The 20,006-nt window shown below is 38.1% G+C and overlaps 2 protein-coding genes across 11 annotated transcripts in view; one reads left to right on the top strand and one right to left on the bottom strand.

The window, feature by feature from the left end:
- Positions 1-2,395: 2,395 nt before the first annotated feature.
- On the top strand, positions 2,396-7,030 carry LOC134804021 (uncharacterized). 2 transcript variants are annotated; one of them, XM_063776876.1, is made up of 4 exons: positions 2,396-2,597; positions 3,405-3,580; positions 4,776-4,954; positions 6,039-7,030. In XM_063776876.1, exons 1-4 carry the CDS (start codon positions 2,483-2,485, stop codon positions 6,889-6,891), a joined length of 1,323 nt encoding a protein of 440 aa, XP_063632946.1. In that variant the 5' UTR covers positions 2,396-2,482; the 3' UTR covers positions 6,892-7,030. The 2 variants fall into 2 exon arrangements, with proteins under 2 accessions (XP_063632946.1, XP_063632947.1); XM_063776877.1 differs by lacking the exons at positions 2,396-2,597; positions 3,405-3,580 and adding an exon at positions 4,086-4,125.
- A 654-nt stretch (positions 7,031-7,684) lies between these two features.
- LOC134804268 (neuropathy target esterase sws) overlaps positions 7,685-20,006 on the bottom strand; it is a 63,755-nt gene continuing 51,433 nt past the window's right edge. For 3 of the 9 annotated variants that reach the window (XM_063777245.1, XM_063777244.1, XM_063777241.1), the window contains 3 exons: positions 17,372-17,422; positions 16,049-16,155; positions 7,685-14,606 (listed from right to left, as the gene is read on the bottom strand). In XM_063777245.1, coding sequence (XP_063633315.1) covers positions 14,603-14,606; positions 16,049-16,155; positions 17,372-17,422 — 162 coding nt within the window. In that variant the 3' untranslated portion in view covers positions 7,685-14,602. Of the gene's footprint in view, positions 14,607-15,816; positions 15,852-16,044; positions 16,156-17,371; positions 17,423-20,006 lie in introns of those variants that run through there. The other 6 variants (XM_063777249.1, XM_063777248.1, XM_063777242.1 and 3 more) reach the window with 5 other exon arrangements.

Consider the following 20,006-nt stretch of genomic DNA (forward strand, 5'->3'; position numbering starts at 1 on the left):
AAGCCGAAACTACGAGGGTTCGAAAATACCACGAAACGTGCCGAGAAAAGATATGCACTGCCTTTTGCCCTTTGTCTCGTCTTGGCGGGGGCACGGCCGTGCCCCCAGATTATACTACTCTTTGAGGTAGCTTTAGATTTAATTTAACACATTCAACACCAAGAACCCGACTGTCGGGTACACTGTTCGTAGCGACTACGCGCTACATACGACGAAACCGTGGCTACGCGCTACGAGCGTAACCCGTAGCACTTAGTGGTATTGAATGTGTTAAGTAAAAAGTTTTACTTATCAAAAATACACTTAATATTTAAACTTTAGGTTTACCACTTACTTATTTCAACTAGTGATGTGCCGGCGAGAAATTTCTCGTTCTAGAGAATTCCTTCCCCTGGAAATTCTCAGCGATTCTCGAGAAATTTCTCTTGGACGGAAATTTCTGAGAAAGTACATATAATCAAAACAATATCAAATTTCATATTTTTTAATTTATAACTGTTAGTGATTAATAACTATGCGTAAGGTATTCGAACCAATTAGACGATACTAAAGGCCAACTTCTCTTTGTTCTCGAGAAGTTTCCGAGAAATTTATCGGGAACGTTATCCATAGAAGCTTTCCAGGAGAAAATTTCCGGATTGTATATTTAAGAAAAAATACTGGTTATTTCGAGTATTATTGTTTAGAAGCTCAAATAGTCTGGATTTATGTTATATACAGCTGTTGGCTTGATAAGTTGGTTTCTGCCAAATGAAATGAACGTTCTAAGCGATAATTTAATTTTGTTCCCGAGAAATTTCTTGAAATTGTTCTCGACTACATTTGGCGTTCATGTAAAACAGCCAATCCATACCGATATTAACTATTATACATAAATGCGAAATTGTGTCTGTCTGTTACCTCTTCACGCTTAAGCCGCTGGACCGATTTGGCCAAAATTTGGTATGGAGATAGATTGGGCCCCGAGAAAGGATAGTTTTTATCAATCATCAGCATCACGCAGACGAAGTCGCGGGCAGAAGCTAGTTGTGCAATAATAAAACAAAAAATGTTTCATATTAAAGAACTTGAAAACTGTTTTGACAAACTGTAATAAAATATAATATTATGGAGTTAATACAAATTGACTAATTTCAACTCAATAATTAAATGAACGGTAAATATTTAATAAAACAGATTTGAAATATTTGGCAGAGAATCATGGTCATGTCATGAACTATCTCAGGTACCTAGTTAGTTTATAAAACAAAAGAAAGCCGCCAAACTTTCCTGTACCCTGTACATAACGCTTATCGCCAATAATACTCCATTGTTTTATTTGCATGTGATTTTTTTTTATTCTCTAGGTAATTTTTGAATAGGGAAGGGTACAAATGCTTTTTTCTCTCAGTGTCATCAATGCTAAGAAAGTGGACGGTTGTGACAAATCAAACGTGTTAATAAATTAAAATTAAAAAGGTAAACTGTTCGAGTAGGTACTTTAGAACTTTGTCGGACGATGGATGTATCAAAGACGTGTGTTCATTTAGTGATGCAGTGTATAGATGCAAAAATATCACAAGATTTGGCACGGCATATGATAAATTGCGAAAAAAGTCCGGTTGAAGTAAAACACGAAAGAAAGAACCTGAAGTGATTAATCAATTTGGAGTGTTTCGGATGAGCCCATATTACAGGGAATACATTTAATGAGGTAACCTTTAATGTGTTTTTCCAGTAGCTAATACATAATAGTATATTACGATACAAAAGTAGTACGTAGTGCAAAATTAGAAAATTCGGAACGAGTGGTGATAAATAATTAAAACACGACCGAAGGGAATGTTTTAAATCGACATGAGTTGCGAATTACCTGTTTAACAAAAATGTGTTTTATTTATTAACTATTTACCATTTAAACGGTACTGAATGAACCCGAGAAAGTTCTCCGGAAAACATTTTCAAGAAATTTCTCGAGAACGAAGAGAATTTTGCCTTAAAAGGTTTTAGAAGAACTAAAATGTATTGCGAATACCTTTAAATTACTAATATAAACACATACAAAAAACAAATAATCTAATTTTTACTATATTTAAAGTACTTTCTCGGAAATTTCCTTTCGAGAGAAATTTCTCGAGAAACTTCTCGCGATATTCTCTTGTTTCCGAAATTTCCCGAGAACTGCCCATCACTAATTTCAACACCGTAAGATATAACGTAATACAACGCCGGTCAAACAAGTTTGTCAGTAAAAAAAGGCGCGAAATTCAAATTTACTACGGAACGATATAACCCTTCGCGCCTTTTTTTTTTAATTTTGCGCTCTTTTCTACTGACGGAAATTGCTTGACAGAGTATAGTTTTCAGGTTTAAAATAAAACTCAATTGTGTCAATGCACCATCAAAACGACCACCATGACGTTAAACGTCAACCCGACGTTGAAAGAATCAACAATTTTCGATAGTTTTCTTGATTTGTAATATTAATATTTAGTACCTAACTATGTTTTGCGCGGAGAAGAATTCGTATTTGCAGCTGGTCTGTGCCATGGAGCCGAGGGTTATCAACAAGGCGGTTGAGAGAGCTATGGGGAATAAGGTTATAGACTTGCCTTGTGGTACGTTTCAGCTAATATTACCTTTACTTTAATAGCCGGGTCCACACAGACGTGCCTCGCGTGCGCCGCCACGGCCGAGGCACATCTACACTGGCCGTTTAGTGCGCGAGGAAATTGCCTATGCTCGCGCTATTGCTATTGCGCGTATGCTCGCTGTTTGGACCCGGCTAATCAATGGTCTCAGAATGGTTTTCTAAGGACCTCAAAGTATAAAGTCCTACGTTACTCTCTGAAGGATTTATCGTCCAGTTTCTTACAGAATGTCCAGGTCTTTAGCCAGATTTCTACTCCGCTTTCTACTTATTATTGTCCAATATTGCTCTTTCTACTTAAGATTGTTTTTATGTTTACTTGCTTTTTGTTATTTATTTATTTTATTTTCATAATTTGGCTATTTCAGCCATGGAGCTCATAGCACCAATCGACTGCAATTGTGCTAAGTATTTAAAATCATTGAACGCACCACCCAAAGGTAAGTTTTTTTTAATTACTTGTGCCTATTGTCGGCACCTTGCACCATAACAGGCTTTTGGCGGTTGCTCACTGAACGACTACGCTGCTACGCTGCGCGATGCAGTGACGCACCTCTAAGGCCGCGTACTGGACGCACGCGGCCGGAGCCTCGGCGAGCGGCAAATTAAGTCCATTCATACATTGCGCTCGACCAAATGTATGAATGATCGTGATTTGCCGCTCGCCACGCCGCCAGTCACATGCTTCCAGTATGCTTCCTACCGAAAAACTAGTTTGAATTTGGAATTGATACGTTAGTTTAACAGTTTCATTTTTATCTCAATCCGTTTTCAGCCAAATTCAACCCGCTCGGCCTGATGTCAGCCAGGCCGTCGACATACGCGCCACATATCGACATAACTCGCGCTCGACTTGGCTTCGGCCGGATAGGCTTGAGGCTGCTCAACAGAGACCTGCACTCGCCGGACTATCTGGTACAGCTGCAGGCGATACATACCGTTTTGGATCAGGTAAGGCCGAATTCTACACGGACGAATTTGCTGAGAGCCTAGCAGTTAATAAAGCCTAGTGACGTAAGGTCACATACATACAGACGACGTTGACGAAGTGTTTACAAAGAGAGCGGGGTCACCACAATGCTGTTATATAACCATAGATAGGTTATACTCATACATAAGTAGCACAAAAAATACTTTTATATGTATTTCTATACCTGCGAAGAAATCTGTTGTTTTTTATTAATTTTCGCATTCCATTCATACACAGATATGTCATTCTTGTTGTTAAAGATGAGCTTGTCTCTATTTCGGTTAGCGGGAGCTCGTTAGCACGTGCACATTTCTCGCTTGTCCAGGTCCGACTAAAGGCAACTTGTACATTTGTCACAAGGTAAGCCCTTCAATTTTAGAACCCCTATAAATCATTGGGTCACCACTCAGTTGATTTCCTAGGTACAGAGTTGCATACACTGTTTTACACAAAAACAGCCCATGGACTCGATTTTTCTCAGGAATATGTGATACAGATGCTGGAGATACATGCTATGTTGGATCAGGTGCGATTGTGGTCTTTACGTAATCATTTCATTCACTAACCTGTGGCATTCGCTTTGCGTTCAACATTTAGATACTCATTTTAATTTCAATAATGAAGAAGAAATAAGCCCTATTTTAATTTAAAATATAAATATTGCAATATTTTTAGATAAAAATAACACAATTCGCTTATTCGCATTAGGCTAAATATATTCTCGCATATAAGCAGGCATTAAAACATTCGCCACAGTTTAGAAATACAATAACAATTTAATATTACCTCATCAATACATTTTAATTTACGCTTTGTTTTCTTGAGATTAGTTGGCAAGCGGACCCGGCACCCTTGAACCGTGGCAGCATGCCGGGATAAAGCGAGGATGATGATGATGATGATTTCGCTTAGTCCAATGCAACAGTTGTTTAAAAACCGAGGCAAAAGTAAAAAAGCCCTTTAATATGTGAACTCTAAAGACTTAATCAACACAAATTTCGCTTGCACACGGCAACAAGCCTGATACTGTTCGCGCATGTAGGCCGCGCAATATGCACAAGCATCAGATAATTTGGGACGGACACCGCCGTGGCCGGGTGGTCTAGTAGTCAGTGGTCGCCTCGGCCACCATGTATTTCAGTTTATACATAATTACTAATAATTTAAAATTCGCAGGTGCAAATATCAGAGAATGCCATGTTCCTCATAAAACTGAACGTGGTCCACCGTCTAACGGAATTGCTGGATAACCGAGACCCGGTGATTCGGGAGAAGGTTTGCCTGATCCTGACGCATCTGGCAGGCTATCACCAGGGCAGGCTACGACTCAACGATTGTCCGAATCTCTATTTTAGGTATTAGGAGCATTTTAGAAGCTTTTTTATTTAGTTTCACCTGTCCCATTGTAATCATTGTATGTAATCAAATCTTTAAAACTATATTGGACCCACTTCCCAAATTGGAAACTTCACATACTTATACATGTAAGTTGGGTGACAATGCAATATAGTACAAACGAGTTGGTCTGATGGTGGAGACCGGAAATAGCTATAGAAACTGTGATAAAACAACGCAACCGCAGTGTATTTGGGTTTACGACAAAGTAAACTCGTATTTCGTATTAGGTAGGTCCAACTTCGAGAAAGAGGTCAACCGCCGAATCCAACTCGGTTGGGCAGCGTTCGGGAAACTACGTAATGTCTTTTCGTCCGACATACCTCAGTGCCTCAAGACGAAAGTCTTTAATCAATGTGTGTTACCAGTGATGACTTACGGCTCCGAAACGTGGTCTTTCACTATCGGCCTCATCTCAAAACTTAAAGTCGCTCAACGAGTTATGGAGAGGGCTATGCTCGGAGTTTCTCTACGTGATCGAATCAGAAATGAGGAGATCCGTAGACGAACTAAAGGCACCGACATAGCCCACCGGATTAGCAAGCTGAAGTGGCAATGGGCAGGCCACATTGCACGCAGAGAAGATGGCCGATGGGGTCGAAAAGTGCTCGAGTGGAGACCACGGACTAGCAAGCGCAGCGTAGGACGTCCACCCACAAGATGGACAGACGATCTTGTTAAGGTCGCCGGAAGACGCTGGATGCGGGTCGCTTCCAACCGGCACGTATGGAGGTCCAAGGGGGAGGCCTATGTTCAGCAGTGGACGTCTTATGGCTGAGATGATGATGAAACTCGTATTTACTCTCGATGTTCGATTGAAATGAAATTAGCATAGTTATTTATTTGGTTACAATGTAAAGTTATGATGTCATCACAAGCTCTGATGATATCGTGCGTTTGCCTCGAGAGGCACATCTACACAGAACGAGTTGCTCCGCGCGGCAATTGCTTCGTAACGCGGCTCTTTCTATGTACTATGTAGCCCTCCCTGTGTGGGAGAAGAAAAATAATATAATATAACCCCAAAAAATATCGAATTTACAGACTAATGTGGCTTTGTCTGAGAGACAGGAAAGAAATAAGATACGCCGCAGCATACACTTTTAGGACGCTCAGCAGAGATCGCTGTGCCTGTGAAGCAATTTGCAAAGTCGACGATATAATCGAAAACATGCTTAAAATCGTCAAAAACGAGTATACAGGAATTGTCTTAATACATTTAAAGAGTTTGAAGAATCTTTTTGAATACGACCCAGTCGTGCCGCTAAAAGCGAACGCGTTTCAAATAATGTTAAACTTATTTACTAATGCTGATCCCAGAATAATTTCAGAGGCAATGGAGTGTATGTCGCAACTTTGTAAGCATAATGTTGGAAAGCTTTTAGCTGACCAGTACGATTTGACATTCTTTTTACGCCCATACCTGACTTGCAAGGAATATGATGTAGTTATGAGCGCTGTTGGATTGATGTGTTACACGACTTTGACGAAGCGTTCGAAATGGCGGGCGAAAGAGGTTGCAAAGGAGTTGACAATGAATTTAATGCATTTATGTCATGCCCCAATGCTTCCTTTGCTCCAGTTGAGAACTATTCAAGTTTTGATAAACCTTTGCGACTGTCCTGATATAAGGAAGCATATTAAACATTTTTGGAAACGTAAAGTTCAATTGATCATGATAAGAACTCACGAAGAGTGGGACGGAACTATGGAAACAAGCAGTATGGGGATAGAGACGGGGCATAATTATAGAACCATGTGTATAGAGGACATTGAGACTATTAAGAATGATTACGGAGATAACGCGGAAGTGGTGAACGTGCATAGTTACTTGGGGAGGTTGCAGGAAAAGAAGGAACAGCTTTTGAAGGCTATCGATTGGACGCCATACTCGTAGACATTTTTTAGATTATATAAATTTATGCTTTGTAAAAATTGTTGTTTGTAAAATTTTGTATTATAAACGACATCGTTTGTGCCGCCTGAACAAATTATGTGTGCTGAAATATATCATAAATATATATTTTTATTAATATGAGTGCAAGTTATTTATACACGGTCGTGAACATGAATACATATATTCACCTCATTTCAATAAAAGGAAATTGTTTAGACACATTGGCGCAAAAATTACCAAACATACATATTTATGGCTGTCACAAGCTCTTTCCATAGTGGGGGGTAAACTACTAAGCATATTAGTAGAACCTAACACCATATTTTCTTCTAAAATAAACTATGCTACAGATGTAGGTAGTTCATAATTATTTTCCATCGTTCTTTCGCGGAAACGTACGAACGTGTCTTGCTATTTCAGTCAGTCTCGGTACAAAAAGTACTAAGGTTGACTAATGTAGAACGATACGAACGTTTCCGAGAAAATACGATGGAAATCAATTATGCACTAAATCTGTACTATTGTTTCCTGTCTATTGGGACAGAAAAGTTGATCCACCCACATACTATAACATTTTTTAAACTCGGAGGGTAGGATGACACCTGTCATTTCACAATTTTGCGAGATTTTGCGTTTTTAGGTTATAAATTATATGGAGATGACAGGTGTCATCCGGCCCTTCGAGTTTGAAAATTATTATATAGAAAATCGTATCAATAATCAGATTTTGCGAACGTTGTGTCCCAGTTTGACTCCACAAATGTAACTACAGTGTAATAACAATACAATAAGACAAATTGTAAGCACATTTATTTTGAACCCAAGAACGTAATCAAACAATTAAAATCTACTTGAGCTACACATTTGGTATATTACTATCCCTTTCAGTACCATGTAAATCGAGTGAAACATACATTTAAGCCTTTCTAAATCTTGGACGTCTAAAGCTGTACCCACACACTGCCTTTTTCCAATTTTTTATGCCAACTTCTGCTACACCGGCTACAATGTAAAGGTTAAAATAAAAGTTGTAGATAAAAAAGGACATAGTGTGGACATAACTTAATGATTTTCACATGACGTATCTTTTAGCTACAATTAATTGAAAGGCTGCTTGCACGAAACCTTTTAAACGCCAAGAACACCTAAAGGCGTCGTAACTAGTCGTCCCCACAGCGCCATGGTCACATAAGTATCATGGCGTAAGCTGTCAAAGTAACCTTTACACTTTCAAGTAAGGCTTACATTAGCTCGCTTGCGCCCGTAACCGTGGCGTGTGAGTGACGACATTGTTTATGACGTTTACGAAATTTTAACCCTTTAAACGCTTTAGTGTTTAAAGGGTTAAAATTTCTCTTGTGTAAGAAATTTTACTCGGGTGTGGAACCAGCCCTAAACCTTCAATGTGTGAAGACGTTCCAAGGGATAAGTACCGAAAGGACATTTTGTGCCATTTGGCGAACTTATAACTATCTCAGTCACAGTATAAGGAAGGTGTCTTTTTAAACCAAGTAGTCCAACTTCGAACATTTTATAATCGTTCGAAATTCTAAATATCGAACTCATTTGCTCGCCGGCGACGGTCCGCCCGGGCGCGCCCCGCCGCAAACATGCCTAAAGATTCGTCCAAACGTTCGTATTTGTCATGCTACTTCACTCAACCTCAGTACTTTTTGTACCGATACTGACTGAAATAGCAAGACACGTTCGTACGTTTCCGCGAAAATACGATGGAAAATAATTATGCACTACATCTGTAAACCTGCTTAAATCTGTCGCGTCGTCACTTGTTTTTACCCCAGATCCGCTCATTTTTTGTTCGAAGATGTACTACACGGTATAAATCGTCTCAGTCGTCCGTACAAACAGTTACACTCTTAACTGTACATCGGTGGACCTTATTCCTTTTGTAATAAGGTTTACCGGTGGACTATATCCGTACACGGCAGGAAGAAGTTGATATCTAGCGGGAAAAAGTTGAAGAAATTTGAACCTTATGTAAATTGATTCTAAGTTCAAATTTCTTCGGTAGAATATCTCGAGTTATCAACTTCTTCCCGCCATGTACGGATATGATCACTTGACAGATAAGTGGTAGAGTAGCTAAGACAAAAGTGTGATTTCATAGACTCCGTTTAAGCTAACTCTGCTCGGACTTTAACAGAAAAAAGTATGAAAGTGATGCCGTAAACTGGACCTTGAGTACATCTTACAATGAACCGAACATATTAAACGTATCAGATTGTCCTAAAAATAATACGTATATTTAACAAAAATGCACTAATTTTAATTTTTAACAAGCAGAAACGTCTGCGAACGATGCTATTAAGCTTAGAATAAATTTAAAAGTGGAAAAATTACTGTCTTGGGAGAGACTTGAACTCACGGCCTCTGGATCGATACTCCAGTTACGATGTGTGAATTAGTATGGGTAGCACATCGTAACTGGTGAATTTCCAATATGACTTGGAACTCCGGTAGCCGTTTAAGAAGTGTAACACTCTTGCGGTAGATGTCGCTAAGGTCCCCTTGACCTATAATATGGTGGAAAGATTTGCTGGCTATGGATGAGGTCTTGGTGGCTCAGATGGCAGGCGCTGGAGTATCGATCCAGAGGCAGTGAGTTCAAGTCTCACCCAAGACAGTAATTTTTCCACTTTTAAATTTATTCTAAGCTTAAAAATGCACTATATTAAAAGTATGTATACAAACTACGCCATACAGACTTACAGAGTTTTACAGTAAAATTATTGGGAAAACTTCATATATAGTTTTGAAAACATAATTCGGGTAACTTAGGACATTAAAAAAAGTGATGTCGAAAAAGGTGACTATCGTAAGGCGTCTGATTTCTTTTAATAATCAAATACTACAAATAAATCAATACAAACTAAGAGAATAATAAAATAAAAATACTATTAATCTATGAAATTGAAAAATTCACGGTTACTATACTATTGCTATTTTACGTTGTGTCACCTACAGCATATTATAAAAATAATCTGTTCCAAGCCAAGAATATTGGAAGTCAAAATTGTGCAAATATACAAAAGCCGTCAATATATTTGTTTTTCTAGCAAGAATATACGTTTCTATGCATACGCATTACGCACCATATCCGGTATATTATCATTATACAAAATAAGGTAAGGCCAGGCGGGGCTATTCCGTTAGAGGGGTAATACGTCAAGCTGTTACATACAGTTTTTTTAATTACAAACTTGCTTGAAGACAATTATAGTAAAACTGGTCAGCTTGTTATAGAATGTCCTTCTATCTAAGCTAACTTGGCACCGACTTGAACATAACAAAGTGAGGAAATGTCACTATACACGTCATATTTGCATAGAAAACAAACCCTCATATCCCTATGAAGCAAAATGCTGACGAAAGTGCCCCACTTGGTTGGATTATCGTTGTATCGTCGAAAGTACAATTAAGATAGTATTTATCTCAGTTTAAACGGGCCTATTTTTATTTTATTTTATTCGTAGTTTTTTTTTTCATTCGATTTGGATATAATTTGGCTGATTTGAAGAGATCCTCATTCTGATTAGAACAAATAAATATGAAATTTGGGACAAAAAAAATGTGTGTAATTTTCCGTTGGGCGTCGAAAAGACAATACGTTTTCGATTTTTAGGACATACGGCCCGGTTCGAACTTTAAGATACGTCAATTAATAGATCCAGAAACGATATGGATTACATGTCAGTGTTAAATGTGACGTTTCTTCAAGCAAAAACGTCACTTTTGACACCGACACATTTATTCTATATCTATTAATTGACGTATCTTAAAGTTCGAATCGGGCAGATACTCGTATACTTATGGTGAAATTGCGCGTATTATGTACAGAATAGGGAACTCCATGTCTAAACACCAAATATCATCGAAATCAAACAAAAAAAAAACTATTTGAGATATACTACATATGTACATGGTTGCATAAATATGTACGCATTTTTTGCGTGTGTTCTGTATAGATATTTACGCACCTATAGCAATAATTTCCAATATGATTAGCCCCTAAAGCTCATATTTCACCGTGGAGGCAATTATTAAATGAAATACGATATCATAAAATACGATTAGTGATGTCTATCAAAATACTACACTAAAATGTAAATGATGACATGTCACGACATGTTACTAGGCCCCCTATTGGATACAGATGTGCATAATTGTTTTCCATCGTATTTTCTCGGAAACGTTCGTATTTGTCATGCTACTTCAGTCAACGTCAGTACTTTTTGTACCGAAACTGACTGAAATAGCAAGACACGTTCGTGCGTTTCCGTGAAAATACGATGGAAAATAATTATGCACTACATCTGTATTTTTATAATGCTCCATAACATTGGGTCCGCCATATACTGAAAAAGCCTTATTAAATAGGTACGTCTTATACATCATATGGCACTAAAGTGTATCGAAGGTAAAATGTAAATTTGGATTAGTCACAATTTTATCACAAGTTCCGCACTAATACCTAATTTTACTAGCAAATTCTTGCAATTTTTTATTTACTAATCTAATTGCATTATCAAATTAGCTAAGACAATACTTCGTTTTATGAGTTGTCTTTTTCATATTTACAATAAAATTATATTTACAATCCTTAAGTATTATAGTTTCAACTATTCGCTATGTCAAAACACTTCGGGTTCAAGTGAAATTTACAGTAAGGTCAATGTGGTTATTCCGTCATAGGGACTATTCCGTCCACTTGGTTTTTTTCGAATAACAAACATCATTGATAAATTCGTCGGCAAAGCAGCGATTGCTCTTAGTTTCATCAATCAAAAGCAAATGGTTTTTTATCCTACGATTGAAAATCAAAGAAATATAAGCTATTAGACGGAATATATGACGGAATTAGCCACATTGACCTTATTATATTTAGCAAAATGAACATCAGCATAGCCGTATTCTAGGTACAGCAGCCATCGGATACATTGGACCGGCCAAGGTGCTCACAAATATCTGTATTATCAAAGCGTTATAGTGCGTGTTTAGATTGTGAGCACGTAGGCCGCTCTGATATATCTGATGACGACTGTGCACTGGGTTTTATTCGGAAACGGGGTAAATTATGTCAGTGCGTTTTGCGGCATCGGTTGCCATAGCAACGTTTGCATATGTAAGCAAGATACTTGTTACCCGATACCCGAAGCGCTTTTTAAGAGGTCACAAATCTTATTCATTAGATACTACACTAATTACAATGCCAAAAGCAAATGTATTTTACTATTTTAAAATCAGTGCGGCTAAATAAGTTTGCGGGGAATTCAGTATACCAACCAACTGTCAACTGTGTAACGGAATTTACGGAATTATCCCGCAGACGGTTTTAACTGCGCCGCTCAAAAACGTCGGGCTATTTGAGTGACTTTATGCATTTTATAAGATTTTACTAAAACTTTTTGCATTACAACGATATAGATATCAGTTATTTATATAATAAAATGTGACGTCCCACGGGTAAAGGTACCTTATGGAGGTTGGCGCTTACGCTATTATTAACGCCGATATTATATGCCGATATCCAATATTATTGCGGCGCTATGCCAGCCGCCATAAGGTACCTTTTGCCGTGGAACGTCACAAATACACTTACAAATAATTTTAAATGTGTGATATTGTTATTTTATAGTGATATGAATATTTGGCGTACATTAACGAGAAGTTCTATTTATAGATCTACTCTACTATTAACCCTATGACCACCACAGACGTGGGCTTGTGCACAAATCACGCGAGGTTCGACAGGGGGAGGGGGGGTCACGAAAAAATCACGATAGATCACGTTGGGGGAGGGGGGTATAAGGAAACCTCACGTGTATTTTTCTACAGTGAAAGAAACTAAGAAACAAAAACCTACCACATGAGTAGATACTTTTTCTCGGTTTCGTTAAACATAAATCTTCACTCTGCACTTCAAAATAGTGAGTCTATTTAACGAAAACAGAAAAACAAACAATTTTTTCTATATACAATACTTATTTATCTTAAAATTAGGTCGAATGAAAAAAAATCAAAAAAATACACGTGAGGTTGTGTGGGGGGAGGGGGGTAGCCAAAAACCTCACCAAATATCACCAAGGGGGAGGGGGGGTCAAAAAGTAGCCGAAAACACCTCGCGTGATTTGTGCACAACCCCCGTGAACTGACGCGCGCGGCTACAGCCCAATATCAACCTTCGTCAACGTTCACGATGACGCGCCGCGCACGATAGGCGTTCAAAGGGTTAAATAAAACAATAAAATCGTCTGAATATTCTTGTACAGTCAGCAGCTGAAGTTGCTAAGCGGGCGAGGTGTTCAAAATTACCTTGACACGCTCTTATTCTCTTAACAAGTCGCGTCAAGATCATTTTGAATACCTGACCCGCTTAGCAACTTTTGCTGTTGACTGTACATTGTCGATTTTCTTGCTTTATTAAAATTTTAAGAAACATTAATTAAGGCCAAATGTGAATTTCACGAAAAGGCCACCATTACGTGTTTAAAATGTGACTTAAATATGGTATATTATACTATTTAATGGTGTTAGATGAGCAGTCTATGTGTTACAGAACCCTATTCAAAATATACAGTTACCAAAGGCGTTCACAAATATCTGAACGAAACCTCTATCATAAAAACGTTAAAGAGCAGGTTTAGATATTATTGAGCACCATGGCCGCTTCGATATATCTAACGGCGACTGTAGGATCTATATGTAGTATGTACAAATTCCTATTGACTTGCTTGACTTCCTAGTCAACGTATTATTTATTGTCTCTAATACTTTACTTCTACGTAGAAAGTGTGATACAAAAACACTTAGGTCAGACGTAGTGCATAATTGTTTTCCATCGTATTTTCTCGGAAACGTTCGTATTTGTCATGCTACTTCAGACAACCTCAGTACATTTTGTACCGAGACTGACTGAAATAGCAAGACACGTTCGTACGTATCCGTGAAAATAAGAAGGAAAATAATTTTGCACTACATCTGTACACAATCCGTTCTATTAATGTCAATACGGACAAGTGTGGCTGCGAGGTAAGTATGGCTGGCATTCACATTGGGAATGTTTACACATTAGAGTTTATTGCGAATTCATACATTCACACACTTATCCCGCAGCCATACTTATCCGTACTGACATTATAGCAACATTTGTTTTTAAATTACAGCACTTTAAAAGCCAATGACAGGTTTTTGAGGTATTCAAGTAGAGTTGAACCCTTCGAGTCACACGGACGAGATATCGCGCAAGCAGAAATTCCAAATTCGATTCTAATTATAACACTTCAAGGTAGCTTTCTGGCTGGCGCATTTCAAGCCTAATAACTTGGTACTAGTCTATATTTGGCATAGTTCGCACGTTGTGGTTATTGCACATATATAGGGACCGTGCACGTTGGAACTCTACCATCTTGTGGCCTAAATTGGAAACTTAAACTTGACATTGACACTTCACGCCAAAGCAGGAGCTGTACAGTGCACGCACTTTTCCTTGCGCGTTTTAGGTTCTGCCATCTTGTGGTCTGAATCTGAATCTTAATCACTTTGCGCCAATAAACAAGGGGCTCCTTAGCTGCCCCCTACAGTCCACGCACGCTCCCTATAGTCCGCAGGTATGTATATGATCCGTTCAGTTTTGGCAGACGCCGCGAGTATGCTCGTACAGCGCTTTGCACAAGTCGTGCAGGGTTGCGTCTCACCTGTGGAAATATTTATAAGTAAATGAGTAATAGGCCTGTTGCAAGTAACAAAGAATCATGGAAATAATGGTTTCAACGAAACATATATGTTAATATGATTCTAAAAAATGACCCAATCTCAGTATAAACTGAAGGATTATTAATATATTCAATAAAATAAAAGTGCAAAATTCTCCAATCGGCCATTTTTACTGAAACGCCAATCAGAAACGTTCCAAACAGTGACGTCATCAATCCATAACATATTTCTTAGAGCAACATAGACAACCTCATTGACCGAAATCTATACGTGGGCACCAAAGAGTTCGAAAGGTGCAAAAAAATGTTATTTCGCCACTAAACATTTATTACGTCCAAAAAATATTATTACACGATATAAAGTAGATATCTATTTGTTATTATTTAAATAAAATGCTAAATAATACGATATTTCAACAACAAACTTTTTTAATTATTTGGCTGAATCATTGCCATGTTGGCTGTCGTAACTAGAAAAAAAGAAAAATTAAAAAGTAAAAGCGGCGTTCGGTGATTTTCACTCAAAATTTACATGTATCTAATTCATCTTAAACTGCAACCGTGTGAGAGTTTTTGTGTAAAATGAGTTATTGTGATAAATTTTTGTAATGTATTTATCATCCCTAATCGTAATATATGGTGCTGAATTAACAATATCATTCGGATTCAAGGGAAATTCGTAACTGTAAGTATGTAAACAATATCTACCACCCTACCACCAACTAAATGATGACGTCACAAATGGCATGCGAGGCATTTTCGCGCGAAGTTTAAACTAGCTATAATAAAATGCAATTATCTATGTTAAATCTTATGAGTATAACTGAAATATAGTGTTTTTCGGAACTAATTAAAAGGGTTTTCAAAATTTGTCATCAGGCCTATTCTCAGTGAATTTGTCCTTCCAAGGCAAGAATAAGGTCAATACGGGTAAGTGTGGGATATGACTTTTGCTACTTGTTTAGTGGTGTATGAACTCGTAATAAACACTAATCAATGTGTAAATGTAAAAGCCAGCCACACTTATCCCGCAGACACACTTACCCGTATTGACCTTATTTCATTACCTACGAATGACACTGTTTTTGTTGATTAATTTTCGGTTACCAATCACCTTAGTTTGTTGTCGACAAGTCCCCGCACCGCGGGGCTTATTCTCCTACGCTCCTTATGAATCAAAGGTAATCCTCACCTGCCCCCTCCACGTTTATTAAGCGGATCATACACCTCCGACTTCAGAGTCGATTTTATCTTCAGACAGCCAGAAGAGACCACCAACGCGCCGAGTTATAAGACCATTCTACCATGAGTTAATGAATAAATCGCAAAACGGGGCTCATACTAAAAACTCAACGAGCCCCCGCACCGCGGGGCTCATTCTCCTAGCCTGCCTCTTATTCTAAGGATTCAAATGTAATCCTCACCTGCCCCCTCCACGTTTATTAAGCGGGTCATACACCTCTGACTCCGAGTCGATTTCATCTTCAGACAGCGAGAGGGAGCCACCGACGCGCCGGGTACGCAGACCCTCCTGAAATAAGTTTTAAATTATTTAATATTGTTCTTACATGATTATTATTTTCCGACATTAAACATACCTCAACCCTAAAAGCTTACACAACGATTCCCAATTAGAGTTTTTAATGATTCACTTATATCGCCCCGGATATGGTAACAATAAAAAAGGTAATCACGATCGATATGTCAATATACAAACACTGTAATAATTAGATCAATGTAATGTTGATGTCTACGCTACATTGTTTGACAACAATTGTTACGATTACGACAACAACTATAAGCCATAGACGAAATAAGAGAGACAGAGATTACATGTAATTATCGGCCGAGGCGAAGCCGATGCTTTCTTATTTACTGGGCTAGGTGTGTACACTATGTTGCTCGACGGAGCCGGAAAGCGGCAACATCGTTTAGCCCAGCTGGCCGAAAGTGAACGCCTTCCGGCCGGAGGGCAGAAAAACTATTTCTATACCCGTCATGAGGAAGGATAAGAAAATAATTGTGCAGGAAAGAAAGTAAAAAGTGCGGTCGCACAGCAGTAGTGTAGACAAGCGAATATTAAGACGCGTAAAGGCGCGATGCAACTCATTTTGTGGCGACTAGACTGTCAAATATAAGTTTGAGAACCAAACCATGTTATGTTAGAGACCGTACAGCGCATATAATGCCATTAAAGAGTTGTTAATAATAGAAGAGGTGTCTTGGACAGAAATCGTGCTTAGAATTGGATAGCTGTAAGGTGTCAATATGTTTGTTAAAGTTGACGTCACAATCTTCTTAAGCTGTCAAACTCTTGGGCACGATTTTTTCATAGTATTATTTACTGCCCTCCTAAGCTAAAAGCCGGTATAACACTTTAAACTCTTGCCTTTTGTACACATATTTAATTACACAAACGGGTCTACCGCGATATAATTTCATATTTAATGAAATTATATCGCGGTAGACCCGTCCGTGTAATTAAATATGTAAGAGCCGGTATCTGAAAACAAATGAACTTGTAAATTGAACTTTCTGATTATGATTGTAACTTTGTATTTAATTCCATTGAAAATACTGGTTCTTAGCTTAGCAGGGCATATTAACACCTTTTCTACAACGTGTTTGATACCAGTAACAGTAACCCCGTGACAAACGGAACCACAACCTCTGGCAGAAAGTCAAGCATTATTCCCAGCGCACATAAAAAAAAACAAAAAAAAACCCCGAACTACGGTGCCATGTACCAATTCAGTGTCACTGATCCATGCCGCTCCCTCCTCAACGCTTGAAGACATCTGCGTGTATTAGAAATACCATGTTTATTGGTGCCCCTTTACCCCCTTAAGGCTGATTTAGGGCTGATTTAGACGATGTGAGAATTCGCATGCGAGTTTCATATCATTGCAGGTTTTGATTGGTAGGTTGAATTGGACGTAAGCAACAGTCCGCAATGTAGCTAAAATCGTATGCGAGTTCGCGCACCGTCTAAATCAGCCCTTAGCCGCCGCGCGTCTCGCATGCGATTTTAGTTACATTGCGGACTGTCGGTTACGTCCAATTCAACCGACCGATCAAAAACCGCCATGTAATGAAACTCGCATGCCAGTTCTCGCATCGTCTAAATGAGTCCTTATTCATAAAACTTTACAAGCCTCGATTAGTTAATTTGTTTTATCCCTTTCTTACAAATACATAACTGAAAAACACAGATAAAGACAAACGATTATTAGCTAATTAAGGCTCGTAGCACGTTTATGAATAACGCCATAAGACTCGCTAGAGCATAGAGTTTTAAAGACTCGATATTTCAACCTTTTGAACGCCAAAGACGACCACAGACGCGTACGGTGTAATATTAACCCTTTTCCAGGCTGCGAATATTGTAAAATTAATGCAGTTTTGATAATTAATTTAATGACAATAGTCACTTTTCACGAGAGTCCAATCTAAATGAACCTTAAATCGGACTCCTAGGGTTGAATTTATATTGGCGCGTATGTGGTCGCTAGGTGCACTATGCCTGGAATAGGGTTAACCTCCTAGCATACTAATAAGGTTTACTAGGGCGCGTTGTATTACAATGGGCGTGACATTCAAAGGGCTGTAAGCAGTAGCGTAACTATCGGAACTGAGGTCCATAGTAAATTCATCTATTGGGTTTGTGCCTTAACCCTGCATGATTTTTTCTTTTTGCCCGAAATTAATATATGTATCACATAATTGTTTGCCGATTCTAGGAAAAATAGTAAAAAAAAATATAACTTCGATTTTCACTGCGAAATCAGTGTTAGAAGTTGAATTGGCTAAATCATATTTATGTAAATATGTAATTTTCAGTAATAGATATATGAATTTGTTTACTACCATTAGAAAGGTACACTATTTGTGATATACAGTGGAAACTGGATAAGTGGAACCTGGGTTAGTGGAAAACCTCTTTAAGTGGACCCAAGTTCTCGGTTCCAGTCCCTTGGCAACGAATTACCTCTATAAGTGGAATTTTGGGACCTCTATAAGCGGAATCCATTTTTTCGAAAATTTCTTATATTTACCTCTGAAAACTCTATGAGTGGAATAGCTCGGCGTTATAAAATTTGTATTTTTAATAAACCGTCATAAGGAGGGTAGTTTGTTTCGTTAACATTATGGTTCGTGTTTTAACTACGTATTTTGTATGAGATCACACATCGTCAGTTTTTTTGCATTAAAGTACAATCGGTACATTGATTTATTTAACCATACTGGTTTCTCTTGCATAAATAAATATTAGGAGTGGTTTTGTTTTTGTTATTTTGATAATTGTATACGAGTAGGTACTGTGGATTATTTACAGTATTGCTTTTTTTAAAGTCAGGATTTCATATCTATTTTTGTTAATACATACATATCTACATACATATTTAATAAAAGATGATTATTTAAGTCTTGATCATACCATACGTGACCTCTATAAGCGACATTACTAGCATCCACAACCTCTGTTAGCGAGAGCCTCTGTAAGTGAGAAAATGTTTTATTTGAACCTGGTTTAGTGGAAAACTGGATAAATGGAAAACCTGGATAAGCGGAACTAAACAGCCGGTCCCTTGCGATTCCACTTATCCAGTTTCCACTGTATCTATGATAAAGTGTTTAAATATAAAATAAGTACGAACCCCGAAAACACCGTTCAAAATCACATACTAAAAATTATCAAATTCTGGATTTTTTCAAGCTTTCCGACTTTTCGTCTTAAAACGAATGTAATTTTTATAAATTAAAAATATTGCGTAAATTTAACCCTTAAATCATCACCCTACTACTTGACGTTTGGTTTAAAGGTGCGTTCAAGAACGTAAGACTTTTTTATTTAAATCTGTGAGCTGTCTAATGCTTTGTAGACATTTGGCAACACTATGCATTTAAGGGTTAAGAGCATTTAATAACTGGAGTGGCCTTTAAGAGCTTACCCCTCTGCCGAAAAACTTGCAAAACTGTGCAAACTTTTGTATGGACTGACATGGCTATTTCTAGGTTACGTACAAATCATGTAGAAATAGCAATACATTTGACGTCCCCTCACCCGCAAAAATCGGCAGACTGTTTCGTATAGAAAATGACAGCCATGACGTCTCCAGTTACTAAATGCTCTAAGGGTTGTGTTAACGATCTCTCGGGCCAAGGGCACGTGGCGTTTGGCCCACTTTGCCACTCTATACTTAGTTACGCTACTGAAAGCAAGTCTTCTGTACAGATGTAGTGCATAATTGTTTTCCATCGTATTTTCTCGGAAACGTTCGTATTTGTCATGCTACTTGAGTCAACCTCAGAACTTTTTGTACCGAGACTGACTGAAATAGCAAGACACGTTCGTGCGTTTCCGTGAAAATAAGATGGAAA

The sequence above is a fragment of the Cydia splendana genome, chromosome Z, assembly GCF_910591565.1.
Source record: "Cydia splendana chromosome Z, ilCydSple1.2, whole genome shotgun sequence".
In the NCBI taxonomy this organism is placed as follows: Eukaryota; Metazoa; Arthropoda; class Insecta; order Lepidoptera; family Tortricidae; genus Cydia; species Cydia splendana.

What these genes read in the sequence shown, in the direction of transcription:
- LOC134804021 (XM_063776876.1), top strand. Translation starts at nt 2,483, where the DNA reads ATGTTTTGCGCGGAGAAGAATTCGTATTTGCAGCTGGTCTGTGCCATG. An exon ending in GGTTATAGACTTGCCTTGTG is followed by an intron (nt 2,598 to 3,404) that starts GTACGTTTCAGC and finishes ATCCGTTTTCAG; the next exon opens with CCAAATTCAACCCGCTCGGC. An exon ending in TACATACCGTTTTGGATCAG is followed by an intron (nt 3,581 to 4,775) that starts GTAAGGCCGAAT and finishes TAAAATTCGCAG; the next exon opens with GTGCAAATATCAGAGAATGC.